This window comes from Acanthisitta chloris, unplaced genomic scaffold (assembly GCF_000695815.1).
Source record: "Acanthisitta chloris isolate BGI_N310 unplaced genomic scaffold, ASM69581v1 scaffold22694, whole genome shotgun sequence".
NCBI classification, from domain to species: Eukaryota; Metazoa; Chordata; class Aves; order Passeriformes; family Acanthisittidae; genus Acanthisitta; species Acanthisitta chloris.
Window position 1 is genome coordinate 1 of NW_008669094.1, and position 17,485 is coordinate 17,485.

The following is a 17,485-nucleotide window of genomic DNA, read 5'->3' on the forward strand; positions in this document are numbered from 1 at the left end:
CAGCCGCCGCCGCGGAGCATCCCCCGTCCCGTGCCCGCGCTCTGCGGGGGCAGCGTGCTGGGAAGCAAAGTGTCAGCTCCCTGCTGGGGAGGAAAGCTGCAGCACAGGGGCCGAGGAGGTGGGAGTAGCTGCTGGTCAGGAGAGAGGGTGCAGGACGTGTCAGGAGCCGGGCGGGGCTGATGCCTCTTCACCATCTCGTAGTTAGAACTGCGGCTCGATTGTGTCACACGTGTTGGCTGACAGTAGTAGCTCAAATGTTTCCTGTCCTCTCGTGGGAAACTTCTAATTGCTTTAACTTCTGGAGGGGAAACAGGCTTGTTTACGTGGGCTGGTGCTGTGCTGTCGCTTGAACTGTGTTGCCTACAGTCTTTCTGACAATTTAAGGAGCTCTGTCAGAGCTCCCCAGACTGTTAGGAGTTTCCCAGTGCAGAGACTTCATGGTAGTTACAGTAGGAAGTGTCAGGGGGAAGTTGCTTCATGTGAGCAAAGTATCTCTAAAGGTGGCTGTTGTTTTTCTTGCATTCTGATGGGCTTAAATCCTCAAAGCAGAGGTTGTGTTTGGTTGGGGTTTTTTTAATAACTTAGATTTAATTTGGTGAGTGTTGTCAGAAGAACCTTTCATTTTCTCCAGGTGCTTTGCCCTTTATGTCAGCAGAGGTGTTTGTGGCAGATGTACCTGGAATCTGATCCAGATCAAAATTAACGTTGCTTTGGTCTCGCCCCAGTTGCTCCCCAGCACACATCAGCAGGCAGAGGCACTCTGGTGTTGCAGGCAGTAGGGAGGGCAGAGTGGAGAGCGAATGGTTGGAAACCACAGGTTGTCCTCCAGTGGCATTTCTGGAATTAAAATGCTTGTGGAACTGCTGCCTTCAGCTTAGCTTTGTGAAGAAGATATCAGTTGTGTGCCTGCTCTGTGTGTGAGTGCTCATTTAGCTTTTAATCTCTGCTATTCAAAAATAAAAGCAGCAAGTTATTTTTCCCTTGAGGACTTTTGTGAAAAAAGTTGTGTTGCAGACATCCAGGGAATTATTCCTCCCAGGAAAGCTTAGATTGGGTTATAGAAACTTTACTGTTTGGGGTTTTTTTTAATAGTGGAAGCTGAATTTTCTAAGAATCTCTAGTTTGGATTAGACTTTCTTGTTCAGCTGTCAAAATATCCTTTATAAATCTGCAGTGTGAAGCCAGACTCATCCTGTTGCTTTGTTTGTTGCCTCTGTGCTGGGAGAATAGATGTGACTTTCTCTTGCTGCATCACTTAGAAGCATCTTTATCTCTCCTGCTTGTTTGATGACTCAGCTTGTCTTCCACCTGAGCTGAGGTCATGATTCTGGACGGCCTTGCCTTAAAAGGCTAAACTTTTGCAATACTAATAGGTGCTCTTATGTACTGTTGTAATATCTACTTTGTAGTTTTGACTCGGCTGTGTAGCTGGAAGGGGTAGGTGGAACTGGAAATGATGTTAAAGGTGGTCGAAATCACAGACTGAACTAATAACATAGTACACTTCAACGTCACCTCTCTGTGTGGCCAAGCCACGTCTTCCATTCCTGAACAAGCCTTGATTACCTGGTGGACAGACAAGAAGTTGTGGAAGGGTGGGAACACTGAATAGAAGACTTCAGATAAAATAGCTAGCAGGTTTTGGTTTTAGGTGAGGTTTGTTTGGTTTTTTTACTCGGTTGCTGTGGTTGGGTTTTCTTCCCTAACCAGTCTTATATTGACTATTTTGGTTAGGCTTTTATTGAAAACACAGAGGTCTTGATGTTTGTACAAACTGCCCAAAACAAATAAGACTGGTAGCTGAAATCCCTCAGAGAGTACCTGCTAACAGATGATCTTTCTCCAGTATACCCCTCCAGCTGCCAGAAGACTGTGTTTTAGGAGTTTCCCGGCAAGGGATTCTACTCAGTTTACTTGCTAGAACAGCAACTAATGGATCTGTTTCCCTGCAGGCACTTCCCACCTCATGATTTTGCCTTTTGAGTTAGTTGTTTTGAATTTGTTTGTACTTTGAGATTCCATTATGTTCTATGCAGTGAATTCCACAATTTCATACTACTTACCCTCAACCCCAATGCAATTCATGTCTCAAGCCATACAATGCTCTCTTCTTCTCTTGGTGTGGAGCTGTTATTTCCCTAGACACTCTTCTTTTTTATCTTCATCAGCCATTGAGAGCCAGTTTGTTACTGGCTAGCACAATATGCCTTGGCTTTGTGAAACGTTGTCTGTTCCAGTGGAGTCTTCTTGTCTTGTAGGAATGTGAGTTGTATCCCTGTCTCCTGTAAATGCACCTTGCTGCATAAGCTTTATTTGCAGCTAAGCCATTAGCAGTTGCAGCCCTTGAGCACTGTTGTAACCAAAATCCCAGGTATATGCTTCTTTGTAAAGCGTTTCTGCAGTTTCCTAGTCTCTGTGACTTCGGGGTGTGATCTAGAACAGTGATGAATGGCACTGTTACACCAGGTGTGGTGGTGGGGAAGGCACCACCTGCACGTTGCATGTTCTGTGGAAATATACCTTGTTCACTGACTGCAGCCTGCAGTGTGTTCTTTGGTTTTCTTCTTGATGCTAATTATAAAGGATTCAGTAATGAAATTGAGTTTAAGTATGAGCACTGTGTGTTTGCTGCATTAGAGTAGAAAAGGAGCACTTTTTAGGTGAGGATTTCCATTCTATTCCCACCATTTGTCAGGGAACTGTTCTGCTCTGCTGCCAGCAGACTCCTCAGAAGTAGCTACAGTCAGGTCATTAGGTTTTGCAGGTGAATCTTGTGTCCCCATTTTGGGAAAAAACAGAAAGAAAACCGACTAAACATAATTCTCTAAGTTTTTAAAAGGGAGAAAGGAAACTTTCATCCTCTGCTTTGATGGTTGCTCATGGAGGAGTCTAGCTTTGATAATCCTTCAAGCTCAGCCACAGGTCTCTCTCAAGTCACAGAACAGTTTGGGTGGGAAGGGATCTTTAAAGGCCATCCTGTCCAACCACCCTGCCATGAGCACGGAGAGATCAGGTTGCTCAGCGCCCTATCCAGCCTGACCTTGAATGTTTCCAGGGTTGGGGCATCCACCACCTCTCTGGGCAACCTGTGCCAGTGTTTCACCACCCTCATCATAAAAAAAATCTTCCTTATATGTAGTCTGAGTCTACCCTCTGGATCCAGAGAGGGGCCATGTAAACTAGAGGAGAACTATTTTCTGTGGGTTGAGGAAGTGAAATTATAGCTGAACGCGGTGAGGAATTAAGGGGGACTGAATCTTTCAATATTGCAAAAGTTTGGACTCTCTCTGAACTTGAGAGCTTTGTGGGAAACAAGTCATGGAGTCTTTTGCAGCTGGCCATGCTCTTTTGTGGTGTGGAATCATGGGAGCAGGAGAATGGCTGCCCTTCAGCCCCTTTTTTCTGGAAGGAGAGGCATCTCACGTAGACCTGCCAGACACTACACGCACATGGCTTGGCTTTGACACCCTCTGGTACCATAGGTGACCAAACCTGCTGTATCCAATCTGTGTGTGACAAGATTCTGGGGCTGTATCATCTTTCAGACGTCCTTTTGAATCGAAGCAGAGAAGCATTCCCTTCCCCACTCCCTCTGCTTCCCTCACGTTCATGTTCTCCTCTAGTTCTGTGAGAACAGCATCCAGCCCTGGCCAACTAACCACATCTGTTTGGGCAGAGTATAACTTTGGGCAGAGATAATAAACACCTCATCAGTGAAAAGCTGATGATTATTGGGAGCCTCCTGACCTTTATGCTCTGTCTGGCAGCCGTGTCAGCATTCTCCAATGCTCCCACTTCTCTAATTTGCAAACTACTTGGGCCAGGGGACATCCCTAGATGGAGTGCCTGGCACATGAGAAGGCGAAGAAATAGCAACTGTAGCTGTACTGAGAGAGTGGATAGCAGAGAAACTTGGAAAGCTCTATGCACCTTTGTTGATTTGGCAGACTGTATTTTGCTGATGAAAACATTAGAGCATTCATTGAATCTGCTAAATGCAGGGCTGATCACAAGTGAACTTTGGTTATTACCACTTAGGGTTAGATTTGAACTGGCAGGCTAGGGATGAAATGCTCCAGATGGTGTTTCTGAGCTCTCTGACACCTGTTCCCCTGCTCTTACTAGGATCTTCTTCCCTTCTCCTCAACCGTGGGGATAGCAGTACATCCACTACAGGTGCCAGATGATCATTACTGGGTAGAAGATGGAAACTCTTCCCCTCTTTCCAGATCATCAAGGGTCAGAGTGCTTTAGTTTTGCAGTCTGGCAGGGTCTGTTGTTTGATTTGCCCCAGTAGGCGCTAATGCAAAGAGGCTTGGATCAGCAGTCTGAATGATTATACCTGTACTGTAAGTTCCAAGTGGACAAAAGCTATGTTTAAAGGTGTTTTAAATAGTTTTTAGCCAAGCCTAATTCCTGGGCAAAGCCATACTGACTGTGTGTATGAAAAGCAGTGACTGCAGAACTGTTCCTTTGAGCCTGACACTGGGGGTAGTGTAACTGATTCACAGCTTGTTTTGACTCTGATATTAGATAATTGTTCCTTTATGTTTACTGAATGACTTCATTTCTTTAAACTGTGTCCAAAATGGCTATGTAGTCAATTTTTGTATGTTGGAAAAAAGATCTTTCCCTGAAAACTGAAGCCTTTATTCAGTAAAAGGTAGTGGATTTTCACATGTTGTAAAACTGTGAAAATCTAAGCATCTGTCATGTAACTGCTGGGAGCTTTAGTAAGGGCCTTGCTACAGCTTTTCAGCAGGTCATCTAAGCATCTGTCATGTAACTGCTGGGAGCTTTAGTAAGGGCCTTGCTACAGCTTTTCAGACTAGTTTGATTTTATAATACTTTTCAACACAAAGAATGCAAATTATGATAGAAATACTGTGGGTTTAAGGTAGAAAAATATGTCAGTTGATGAAGAAGAGAGGCTAAAGTTTGGGGGTTTAAAATAACAGAAGGACCTATGTCCCACTGGAGTATCTGGAGTAGCTCATATCAGTAGTCACTACAATTCAAGTAGAAACTAGCCCAGGAAACTTGGTTTATCAACAAACTAAGTAACAAATAGCACAGCGTAGGATAGTTTTGTGCTGAAAATTGTTTTACCTTTAATGAAGCAGCTTATCAGCAAAGAAACTGAGAACTACCTAGTGACCTTTTGTGTGCATCTCTTTCAGGCACCGTTTTGGGCATACATCCTGGGTGCACTAGGGCTTTTCGTCTACCAGTCTCTGGATGCCATTGATGGGAAGCAAGCCAGAAGAACAAACAGTAGTTCTCCTCTAGGAGAGCTCTTTGATCATGGTTGCGACTCTGTTTCCACAGGTAGCCTTAACCTACTGTTACCCTTATTGCTTGTATGAGAGTTACTTGTTTCAAGAGGAGCTGGTTACTTTGTTAAAGCTGGAAAGGACGAGTGGATATCACAGGTCCTCAGAACACTGGCAGCATGTTCCCATTGTTGGGATAACCTCACCATCTCCTGGGCAGTGCAGCCAAGGCTGACCCTGACCTTTGCATCACTCACCAGGATGAGGGGCAGTGTTTCAGAAGCTCTTTTGGCAAATGTTGGGGAACATGCATTCTGCTTTACTTGCTGTGCACCCTCATCTGCAGTGTCCTTTGAAGGAGCTAGATGGGGAACATAGAATTCTCTAAGAGCATGCTTAGAGATGTTTTACTATACACAGCCTGTGTTTTCCAGTAGGGTACAAGGGATACCTAATAAAGTAGTTTAAGGGCCTAGGAGACTGATGCTGGCATGTGAAGCTAAGGATTCCACTTTAGGAGTTGGTAATAGGGTATCCAGCCTGGCACTTTGGAGAAGGTTGGTTTATACTTCTTAGAAGAATGAGGTTCAAGAAAAGTTGGGAGTCCTTAAAAAGTAAGCCTTGCTCATTTTCACTTCCCATAATGTAGCTGTTATTGGGTGCCAATGTCAGTACTTCATCCATAAAGTTGAGTAGATGAGACAGTTATCCTGGGAGTTGGTAGGTTCTTTGAGCCTCAGTTCCCAGAGAGGAACAGCTGCCAGTCTCCCTGGGCTGGGCTCTGCAGCTGAAGTTGTCAGTGCTGCAAGAGAGCACAAAATGGCAAGGCCAGAAGAAGGGAGAACAGCCACTGTAGGCTAGGTGAGGCCCTCACTTGGAAGCAAAGGAGTGCTGTGTTTTGGTCTCTACTGCCGAGACTGTCCCTGGGGTTAGCTACTCAGTAAAGTATCAGTCAGAGCTTTCCTGCCTTAGAGTGGTATAAAGTGCCTTGAGATTTCTTTGATTTTTTTATTATTAGCATTTATTTTTATCTTTTTTGTGATTTTTCTTAAGGTCAAGCAAAAAGGGTATGTGACTAATATGTTCATTTCTGCTTTTCAGTTTTTGTTGTCCTTGGATCCTGCATAGCAATCCGCCTAGGAACGCATCCTGACTGGTTATTTTTCTGTTGTTTTGTGGGGCTGTTCATGTTCTATTCTGCTCACTGGCAGACATATGTATCAGGCATCCTAAGGTTTGGAAAGTAAGTAGGTGTCTTTGGAAGTACTGTGGCTTAATGTGTGACACTGCTAGCTCCTTGGTTTCTGTTTCTTCATGGTTTACTCCCTGCTTGCGCTTTCTCTCACCTGCTTTCTCATCTCCCTTTCACTCTAGCGGGCTTGTGTTTTACCTGGCAAGAACTTGAAACTCTGCATAATGCTGAGGACTTGTTCTTCTAGCAGCTGATTTAGCTATTTGTGCTTTGCTTGCATACATTTGGCTCTTTTGCCTGCAGACTTGTTCTCTGACCCCAAACAAGTACCGTGCAGGCTCAGGCCAGAAAGTCTTGTTTACACTGCAGAATGCTCTGCGTAGGAGTAAGGACAGAGGAGGCATCTGCAACACCTCCTTGTGTAATCTCCCAGCCACAGAACAGTTCCAGCCCCAAGGGATTCTGAACCACATGCATTTCTAGAGAAATTCTCCTGCTAATGGGTTTCCCTTCCATAGACATCTTCAGCCTTCCTTGGAATGAACTCGCTGCATGCATTTCATCTGCCAGCGAGGAGATGTGCAGAGCTATGGCAATGCTTGAGGAGTTGCCCCATATTTATTGTGGGGCTTGCTTTTATCTGGCTCAGACTGACTGTGATGTCCTTTAGGTTTTGTGGTAGGTCACGGTCCTAGAAATTGCTGTTGATGCCTTGATAGAGATTTCAGCTGTTTCACTGCAGGAAGTGTCATGACAGGCTGAGGAAGTTGGGGCTGCTCAGCCTGGAGAAGACTGCATGGAGACCTCATAGCAACTTCTCAGTTTCTGAAGGGCCTACAAGGGAGCTGGAGAGGGACTCTGTGTAAGGAGCTGCAATGATAGGACAAAGGGAGATGGTTTTGAAGTAAAGGAGGGGAAGTTTAGGCTAGATATTAGAAAAAAGATTTTTCCTGTGAGGGTGGTGAGACACTGGCACAGGCTGCCCAAGGAGGCTGTGGCTGCCCCAACCCTGGCAGTGTTCAAGGCCAGGTTGGATGAAGCCTTAAGCAACCTGATCTAGTGAGGAGGTGTCCCTGCCCAGGGCAGGGGGTTGGGACTAGATGATCTGTAAGGTCCATTCCAACCCCTAAAATTCTATGATTCTATGATTCATGTACAAGTTAATAATTTCAGTTTAACTGATCATAGTGTTATTAGATGAGTGTTCATAGGTTGCTGCACCCTCCCATAGCTGTGGTGGTGCCTAGCCATGGCCTTTTGCTGTTTTTAAGCAATGAGCTGCGCTTCAGTAATCATTTCTGAGAAGAGGAAAAGATCAGAGACTTGTGTAGCAGCAAAACTGGCAATAAGTGACAGACGAGGGCTGTCCTGCTAACCCTAGTCACAGGCTAAGTCACCTCTCAGAGTCGTACTCAGCTTGGACTTAGTGTGAGAGGCACCATAGCAAGCTGAGCATCGCTAGGCTCACAGGCTGGAGAGCAGCTCCCTCACATCCTGTCTGTGTCTGCACCAAGTGCAGGCACTCGTGTGATGCTTGCTGAGAGCTCTTTTTGGTTTGCTGATAAGACATTTTACCACACAGACTGTAATTCTTCTGCCTGCACATCCTATTTTTTCAAGGGACGTCTTGTGCTGTAAGCAAAAATAGGTTCTTTAGAGTGATGGCTGAAATGAAGTAATTTCTGTGCATGCCAGGGGTCTGCACTAAGGGCAGATGGATTGTGCCACGAGCTCTGGCATTTTGCAGACATGAGTGTTTTTCTGTGCCTTTTGTTCTTGCACAAAGCTTGAGAATGATTTCCCCATATCAGGGAGGCACTGAGACTCCTGTACCCCATGAAAAGTTCTTCAGTAGAAACTTAGTGACTTCTAGTTAAACATAGTGATCCTGCGTGTACAAACAGTTCTGAATGGCCTGGTGTTCCATGGTTACTGTTTGGAGTTAAACAGACACAACTTTTCTCCAAGATAACTGACTTCTGTTCAGTGAAAACGTGTCAGAGCTTTTTCAAGGCTTGCAGTTTTATGTCTCTCAAGCACAGAGGTGTGAGTCTAACTGAAGGCAGTAGTATGTTGCTCTAAACATGATAACGCACAGTAACATAGTTGGAAGCTTTCACTGATGCTGTTCCTGAAGTAGCAGAACTTGATGAGATGAGCCACATCACAGATGAGAGATTCCTAGTGCTGATGACCAGGAAGGATCAGAGCAGCTGGATACTGTGACACTGTCAGGGTGTGTGGAATACTGCACAGTGTCTCAGAATCTTTGGACTCTGATTTGAGCTGTGTTGCAACCAACAGTCTGAGCCTCTGTAAAACTAAGTATTAAACTTTGACACATATAATGACTCAGCTTCAAGCTGGAGCCTCCTCCCACCACCAGCAGCAACAAAGGCAGTAGAGATTAGAAGTCTGTGCAACCTCTGAATTCTTGCACTTGCACATGGACACTTCTGCATGACGTAACCAACACCTGCAACAATGACTGGGCACGTGTAACACTTCATCCCTGGCAGAGAGGGAAGAGCTCACTGCCAGCACCACTGGCCCGTGGCAGACTGTGTCATTTATTTGACTTCAAGCCAATTCAAGAGGAGAAGCCTCCACCAGATTGGTGAGCTGAACTGGCTCACCTCGCAGGCCGAGGAGCACTGCAGCCAGTACAAGTGAGGAGTGCAGCAGGGTAGGAAGGAGAGCACGGACATTCTGAGGGCTCTAAGTGGTGATGAGCACCTCAGCTTCTCATCCAGCTGCAGTTTTTACTTTGACTCTTCTAAAACTAAGAGTCTGAAGATTGTGATGAGACTGAGGATATTTTATCACCATTTTTCTGATGAAAGAAGGGTTTAATGTTACTGTGATTACCAAGTTCAGAGAAATGTTTTCCATCAGTCAAGAGTTGATTCCTGTCTCCCTTTAAAGATGTACTATTTCCTGTGCAAACAGTTCATGTGCTGAGCAAGTAACAACATGTGTTGACTTTGGTCATAATACCCTAAAGCAGGAAATTTGTCCTAACTGCTTAAAGAAATGTTGTACTTATCATAGAATCATAGAATTTAGAGGTTGGAATGGACTTTACGGATCATCTAGTCCCAACGCCCTGTCATGGGCAGGGACACCTCCTCACTAGATCAGGTTGCTCAAGGCCTCATCCAGCCTGGCCTTGAACACTGCCAGGGTCAGGGCAGCTACCACGTCCCTGGGTGGAATGAAGATTCCAGACTTTAGAGGGCACACCAGGCCACCTTTTGAAACGGTCTTTATGGATAAAAGCCAGATGTCAGTGACATGCCCTCAGAAGCAGGAGAGATGCTCAGGTATCCACTGTCTCAGTCCCCAAAATCCTGCCCTGATGCTGTGTGAGCTGTATGTGTCCAGTTTGCATGATCTGCTGACTAGAAGAAATCCTTCTGTCCCAGACTGCTCTTTACAGTCTCTGCTTTTACATGCTGTGCTTCTCATGAAGATGTTTGGTTGCATTTACCTGAGCCAGCCTTCAGCTTTGATTTTACACTTACACATCAACAAGTCTGTACACTTATACAGAATTAACAGTTAACAATGTATTTGGCAAAGTAATGTTCTGTGTACATTGATGTCATTTGAAGTACAGTTCCTGAGGTTTTGTTCCCTTCCCTGCTTTACACTTAGAGCAAATAAAGTCCTTCTCTTCAACCAAATATCCTTTTTTTTTCCCCCTCACAGAATTGATGTCACTGAAGTTCAGATTGCCATAACAATGCTGCTCTTGGTGTCTGCATATGGAGGAACAGCAGTGTGGGACTACAGGGTCAGTGTGTTAAGTGCTCAGAGTTCTGGTGAGCATTCAGCTCCTGTAGGTGTTCACAGTCCCTGTGGGGTTTGAGGTTGTCCTGGGCAAGTACCACTGACACCACCAGTTGTCTGATCTAGTGAGGGGGGTATCTGGGCCCAGGGCAGGGAGTTGGGACTAGGTGATCTGTAAGGTCCATTCCAACCCCTAAATTCTATGATTCTATGTTCTGATTTCGCTTGTTGTATGAATGTAGGTTATGTCAATGCTGTAGTAAGCTTAGATATAATGGTGTGACTTCTGTGCACAATTGTAGAGCTGCCTAGAGGAAAAATGACACCATCTGCCACAGAAACTTCTGATCTGGAACTAACACTCTGCAGACACTTAAGCTTTAGCAAACAGTTTTTGCTCTGGTTTTGTATTTTTTATTGTAAGACATACATTTCTGTCCAGTTAAATGGTTTATTATAAAATTTAACAAAACCACAGGATGAAGTCAGGGGTTTGGTTTAGTAAGGTATATGTCTGTGTTCATGCAGATGTACTGATTTTTTTAACTGTGGTGTCACAGCCACATAAACATAAACATCTGTATTTAAAGAGTTGTTTTCTGTCTCAAAGCACTTCCATGTCTCTAACTTTTATCCTAATCTTTAAAGACGCATTTTAGTGGACAGTGTCAAAAGTATATTAGACTGAGATCTTCACCCTTTTTAGGGTCTTTACTCAACATTTATCATTGTGCTTGGTCAGAGCACAAGGAAGAGCTGAGACCATTCCATGCTGTTGGTAACCAATACAAATTAACCTAAGTATGAACCACCAAGAAACTAAAATGAATTCACAAGTTTACTCAATATTTAAGAAATGTTTAGCCAAACTTCATTTTCTTTCCCCATCCTGCAAGATGCTTTGTTTTGTCCTGTTTTCAAAAAGCTTATTTTCATGTTGGAAAATAAAGTGGGTACATTAGACTTTGATCATGTTTGATCTCTCCTCAGGATTAAAATCTGTTGTAGCTATGCTGTATCTCAAAACACTCTGTATTCAGAAATATAGTCAGTGGTTTCAATTTATTGCTAGTTCTTCTTTTAACCCTCTGCTGCCTTTGGAAGTTTCCTTGAAACTGGAATTGATTCCAAGAGGTAACTGTTTAATTGACATTCGTGACTGGAGACTATTCATGAAGTGCAAAGATACAGTATTGGAGTTAGGTCCCAAAACACACAGCAGGCAGATGGTGTTTGTGTTTCCTGTGCCTCACTGTTGTATAGAAGGAACTCTCCTCCTTCCCCCTCCCATCCCATGGAAATGCAATAGTCTCTGTCAAGGTTTTGCTTATGGAGTAAAGATGTTTGAGGATCATGGTGAGATCTATCTGAATTTCAAGACCAGAATTTAAATACTCAAAAGTAGAACTTAAAAATGACAAAAGATATTCCTTGTTTCTTCGGTGAAGAAGCAGGTTCCAAACACTCCTTCTGAGCTTATTCCCAGGAATGTGAGAGTTCAACTAAAACATTTGTTTAGCAGGCATGAGTGGCTTCTTTAATCACCTTTTCAAAGGTGTTATCCTTAACTTTTAATATCTCTCTGGTTTTGTTGTGGTTTGTTTTGTTTTGTGTTTTCGTTCTGCTCAGGTCCCTTTGGTGGGCTTAGAACTGAAGTTCTTTGCTGTTATTGGCATCCTTTGTGGAACTGGACTTTCTTTCTTCAACTACTTCCGTGTCATCTTTGGAGGAGGGGTTGGAAAGAATGGATCTACCATAGCAGTAAGTTGTTCTAAAAATCTGAATGAGGTTTGAGTAGTTCATGCCTATCATTTATCCCTGGCAATGTTCAAGGCCAGGTGAGATGGAGCCTTGAGCAACCTGCTCTGGTGGGAGGTGTTCCTGCCCAGGGCAGGGGGCTGAAGCTGGATGGTCTCTAAGCTCTATTCCAACCCCTAAAATTCTATGGTTTATTTCAGGTGATCATAAGAGTTTTATTTGTTTAAGCATTGAAGCAGACAGGCATGTAAGTGTGGTGTAACTAAAGCAAACACATCATTATCTACTTTTTCCCTGCCTATTACTGGATTTCTTCTGGCATGGGAACCAGCAGTGAGTGTTCTCACAACATTGATGAGTGTGCTCACTGCAAAGGATACTAACAGCAGTGCTGTAATGCTAATGGACTTTGCTGAGCTTGGACGCCTTTGGTTTGTTTAATGGGATTTGCAGGATGTATAAAATATGTGTCTGGACCTTACTGTGTGACTGAAGCCTGAGACAAATCTCCTGTGCACGTGCGTTTCAGGGTACAAGCGTCCTTTCCCCAGGCCTGCACATTGGACTGCTCATGGCACTGGCTGTGGCAATCTATAAGAAGTCTACAACTCAGCTGTTTGAGAAACATTCCTGCCTGTATGTCCTGACGTTCGGCTTTGTGAATGCCAAAATCTCACAGAAGTTGGTGGTAAGGAATTTTGTTTCAGTCTTAAACCTCCTGAAAACTGAAGCTGGTGAGGCCATGCCTTGAATCCTGTGCTCAGTTCTGGGCCCCTCAGTTCAGGAGGGATATTGAGGTGCTGAAGCAGGTCCAGAGAAGAGCAACGAGGCTGGTGAAGGGACTCAAGCACAAGTCCCATGAGGAGAGGCTGAGGGAGCTGAGGTTGTTTAGCCTGGAGAAGAGGAGTCTCAGAGGAGCCCTTCTCACCCTCTACAACTCCCTGACAGGAGGTTGGAGTCAGGTGGGGGTTGGTCTCTTCTCCCAGGCAACCAGCAGGAGGACAAGAGGGCACAGACTCAAGCTCAGCCAGGGGAGGTTTAGGTTGGATATTTTATGAAGTGTTTTTTTATGGAGAGAGTAATCAGGCATTGGAATGTGCTGCCCAGGGAGGTGGTGGATTCACCATCCCTGGAGGTTTTCAAGATGAGTCTTAGTGCCATGGTATAGTAGTCACAGTAGAGTTGGACTTGATGATCTTGGAGGTCTTTTCCAACCCTCCTGATTCTATGATTCTATAACCCCTGCTGGATCAGCAGGCACTGTGCAAGTTTTCCCATTGTGCTCTGCCACTGTTTCATTCTGAGCAAGACACTGAACCAGGTGCAGGGTGCCACAGACTGGTTATATATGTTACTGATGCAAACACATACTTACTCTGAGTCTATTGCTTAGAACTTACAGTTTTGTTTAACTGACTCCTAGACTTACCCTGTTTGTCTTGAAGCCTGTGGTGCTTCAAGCCTTTTCAGCTGTGCTGTGACTTAATGGTATGAAATGGGAATTTAATCATTAAAATGGAGAAACTTTCCTGTCTTTATCTTTTCTATATGTAAACCCACATCAGTAGGTTAAAAAATAGAATAGTCTGCTTTTCTACATATTTGCTAACAATAGTAGTTCAGACACCTGGTTATTTTTTCTCCCAGCATGACATTTTTCAAGCCCTAGAAAATAGGTATTCTGCAGACTAAATAGATGTCCACCTAGTGAGCCGCTACCCCAGTTCAAAAGAGGGAATGCTGGTAAGCTTACGTGTCCTGAGGCAGTCCATGTGTCCTGTCAAACACTTGGCTCCCTTGCCCATTCAGGGGTCCCTGTAACCAGCAGCCATCCCCCTGTGTGTGTGTGTGTGTCCTCATTCGTGGACACTTTTGAGCATGTTTCCCTTGGTGCTTTGAGTGTAGCTCTAAGGATAATCTGCTCCATGGACAGATCTTCAGTTAAAGGTGAGCTTGTTTCCAAGAGTGCTAAATATGGAGGGGAAAAAGGTGTGTGTGGGGACCGATTGTCTCCCTCTGCCACCAGCAGCCTTCTCTTGGTCGTTCTGTAAACTGCCTTTATGTTTACATCACTGTCTTTGCTAGACAGTGAGAACAAGTCTTGTGACTTAGCAGAAGTCTAGTTCCTCATTAGCTTTTGGCTAGGGAAAGCCAAAATGTTCAAGTTAGACTTGAAAGCAACATTTCAGTTGGATAGTATCTGTTTTCAGGAATACAGGTGCATGGTCTTACCCTTCAAATAAAAAACTGGAGAGTGGCAGCCCTGCAGAGAGCTGAAGTGCACTGGTAGAGAGGAGAGCATTGATGGGTAGGTGTGCCTTGCCCCTTTGCTGGGGGTTACACTGACCTGGGAGTGATGCATTTGTGTGTCTTTTGCTTGCCCAGGTGGCTCACATGACAAAAAGTGAAATCTGCGTTCAGGACACAGCATTCATCGGGCCAGGACTCCTGTTTCTAAACCAGTACTTCAACGGCTTCATTGATGAATACATTGTCCTGTGGATAGCAATGGTGAGTGGTTTATGCTTTTCATCTGGACCATACTTAAAGGAACGGATTGAGAGTTGTCCCTGTCATTCTGCTCTGCCATTTTTGACTCACTCCCATTTCAACTGTCACTGTGGAGGGAGTGCCTGGGTACCATGTACATATGTGTCTGGGGTAATTGACCAGTCTCTCTTGGAATTATGCTTTAGTCCTTGTGGGGTGTTTTCTTAAGCTGTTCTGCAAACTGCAGACTAACTTTTGTCTATCAGACTTCGTCAGTGTTTAAGTGGGAGTTGGGCTTTTGTGGTGGTTTTATTTTTTCTTTTTAACTAGACTACTCTGTAGCTCTGTGTGCTGGTTTGAAAGCAAACCGGTGAGAGACTCCAAGTCAGAAATACGATAGGAAAACCAAAACAACAAATGCAACAGTACAAAAAGAAACCACTGACAGAGTCAGAAAGCAACCTGACACCCTGTCAGTCAGAGTGTTGGTAGTAGTCCGATGAAATGGTGGCTGCAGTCCTCCTGGGGTGATGGGTCTGTTGGAGCAGTGATCCCACAGATCCTGTCCTCTCCCGAAGGTCCAGTGGCAGCTCTTGTCCTCTGGGAATCCAGCAGGCAAAGGGCTCCTGTGCTGGTCCAAACCCCAGCTTATATCCCTGTGGGAATGCTTGGCTCCCCACCCATGTGGGAATGCTTGGCTCGCCCCCTTGGGGTGAAGCATCTCCCAGTGGGACGATGTAATTCTGTGGGTCATGCCTGGGTCCCTGACAGCCCATTGAACAGAGATAGCCCCTGAGGGAGCCATCAGGGGTGAGCAGGAGATAACGATCACTGCCCCCACCTCTTTAACAGCCTGTGGAGACTACAATAGAATACACACCATTGGCTACCCCCACACTGCAACCCAGGACACTTAAAATGGCTGTTACACTTGTTACTTGGCTAGATTCTAGTTAAAGCATAGCATATTTATAGTAGGGACAGCTGAAAAAAATGGATTTTTTTTAACCTGTTCTGTTTTGTTCTTTTGAAGTTTATATCCTTGTTTGATATGCTGAGATATGCCACGGGTGTGTGCCTACAGATTGCTGCTCATCTTCATATCCATGTCTTCAGAATTTAATCTCATCAAGCTCCTGAACAGGTTCAAAACCATAATGACTGATTAAATAGGTGGAGGACAAGCGATGCAGCAGTTAGCGGAATGCTGGATGAAGCACAGCCTCTCTGGCTTTGGGAAGACAGATTAAGCTTTCCAAGAAAACAGTTTGATGAGGAATTTCACTGTGTCCCAGACATCACCAGATGTTACAGTCAGTAGATACAAAGCTCTCTAGATGCTGTTATGATCAATACTTTTGACCAGGAGGTATTTCCCTGTGTTTTAGACCTCCAATACCACACCTGAAAATGTTGCCATTTCCTGTTAGATAACCTGAACTCTGTACTTCTGTCCTGGTGAATGTAGAGTGCAAACCAAGGTGCTACCAACCAGAATTCCAATGGGAATTTCACATTTTCCTAGACCAAGGGACTAATCTTGCAGCATTCGTTTCTAAAGTATTCTTGGACCTGCTCTGAAGTGGCAGTCAGATGTGTCAATGAGTATAGTCCTGCATTGTTAAGACTGGTAAAATGAGGCAGCCATGAGGTAAAACCACTCAGTCTCTGTTCTGGTATTTCTAAATAACAAGCTGCTGGATCAGTATAGCTCAGGAAAATTTTCTTCTGCTTCAGAGTACTGTTACCGAGTGCCTTTAGGATTTGTGCATCCTCTAGTACCTAAGTACACAAACTACTGTTACCAAATAAAAGTGTAGCTTGTATTTTCCTTCCATGCCAGTTTCTGGTTCTGTAGTTGTAATAAGGTTTGTCTCACTGTACTTCATCATTCTCTAGGCTACAGGTAGCTGTGTGGTTTGAGGACACTAACTTTTATCTGTGAAACTAGGAAAGTGAACAACAGAGTTCATTAAGTTACCATGGCTGTAGCAGTGCAACCCACCCAGATGTGCTTCCCTCTGTGGTGTTTTCACTGTCACCTTACAACTGATCCAGTTGTTTGTAGCTACCACTGTACTTTATGCAAACAAAACAGCACAAAACTAACTTATAATGTAAAACTCTCCAAATCAGAAAGTCAGGCCCACCATCAGCTTTTCTCCGTCTTTAAGGACAGATCCACTGGCTAACTGTGCCTAACTACAGGGCTGTTGTCCTCAGAGAGAAGCTGAATCTAAGTAGCTTAGGATCTGTGTGAACAAATCATTACTTGCACACAAACCCTATAAGCTTAAGCTCCTTTAAAGGTACTGTTTGAGTATGATCTGTGTAAAAAGCTGTTGAATGCTAGTGTCCATTGTTGCATTCAGTTGCTGATATGTACCTGAGCTCTGAGTTCAGTCCTTCCTGAACTGTTCAATAAAGAATGCTATGGTTTGCTTTACAAATACTACCACTGCAGCTTCCTGGCTGCACGTTAATTCAAAGAGACTTCTTGAGGTGTTCAAGGAACTTTAAAAGTGGCTCATTGCCTGCTAATGTGGAGGGAATAAAACAGCATCCACCACGCTCCTGCCTAAGAATATCCTGATACCCTTGAGGGATAACTGTAACAGTTACAGCCAAACAATGTGCACTCTAGGTGACTAATATTGATCCCAAATGAATCCTACTCCTGTTTGAGGCTGGGAAAGATACAGCATCTACACAGGAATTTAGCCTGACCCCAGGCCATGGGCAAATAGAAGAGAAGATGGTAAAGACCATTTTAATTTGGCTGAATACTGTAAATAAATTAACCACCTGATGAAAAGACACAGGCAACTTCTTTGGTTCCTCTACAATGGTCAAATATCATGTTGCAGTAGGTATAAATAGTTTTAAGGACATGGTTGAGGTATGTGGAAGGTAGGAAACTAATGCAGAAATCCCTCAGAAAAACAGAAACACAAGGCAACATTAACAAATAACCTCCTGC

General features: G+C 44.3%; 1 protein-coding gene across 1 annotated transcript; it reads left to right on the forward strand.

The window, feature by feature from the left end:
* Positions 1-5,180: 5,180 nt before the first annotated feature.
* LOC103800812 (cholinephosphotransferase 1) lies at positions 5,181-15,813 on the forward strand (the record flags this gene model as incomplete). The annotated part of the gene is made up of 6 exons (XM_009073197.1): positions 5,181-5,328; positions 6,375-6,516; positions 10,177-10,261; positions 11,887-12,018; positions 14,401-14,526; positions 15,539-15,813. Coding segments are annotated over 6 exons (723 nt in total), but the record flags the coding sequence as incomplete, so codon positions are not given.
* Positions 15,814-17,485: the final 1,672 nt, after the last annotated feature.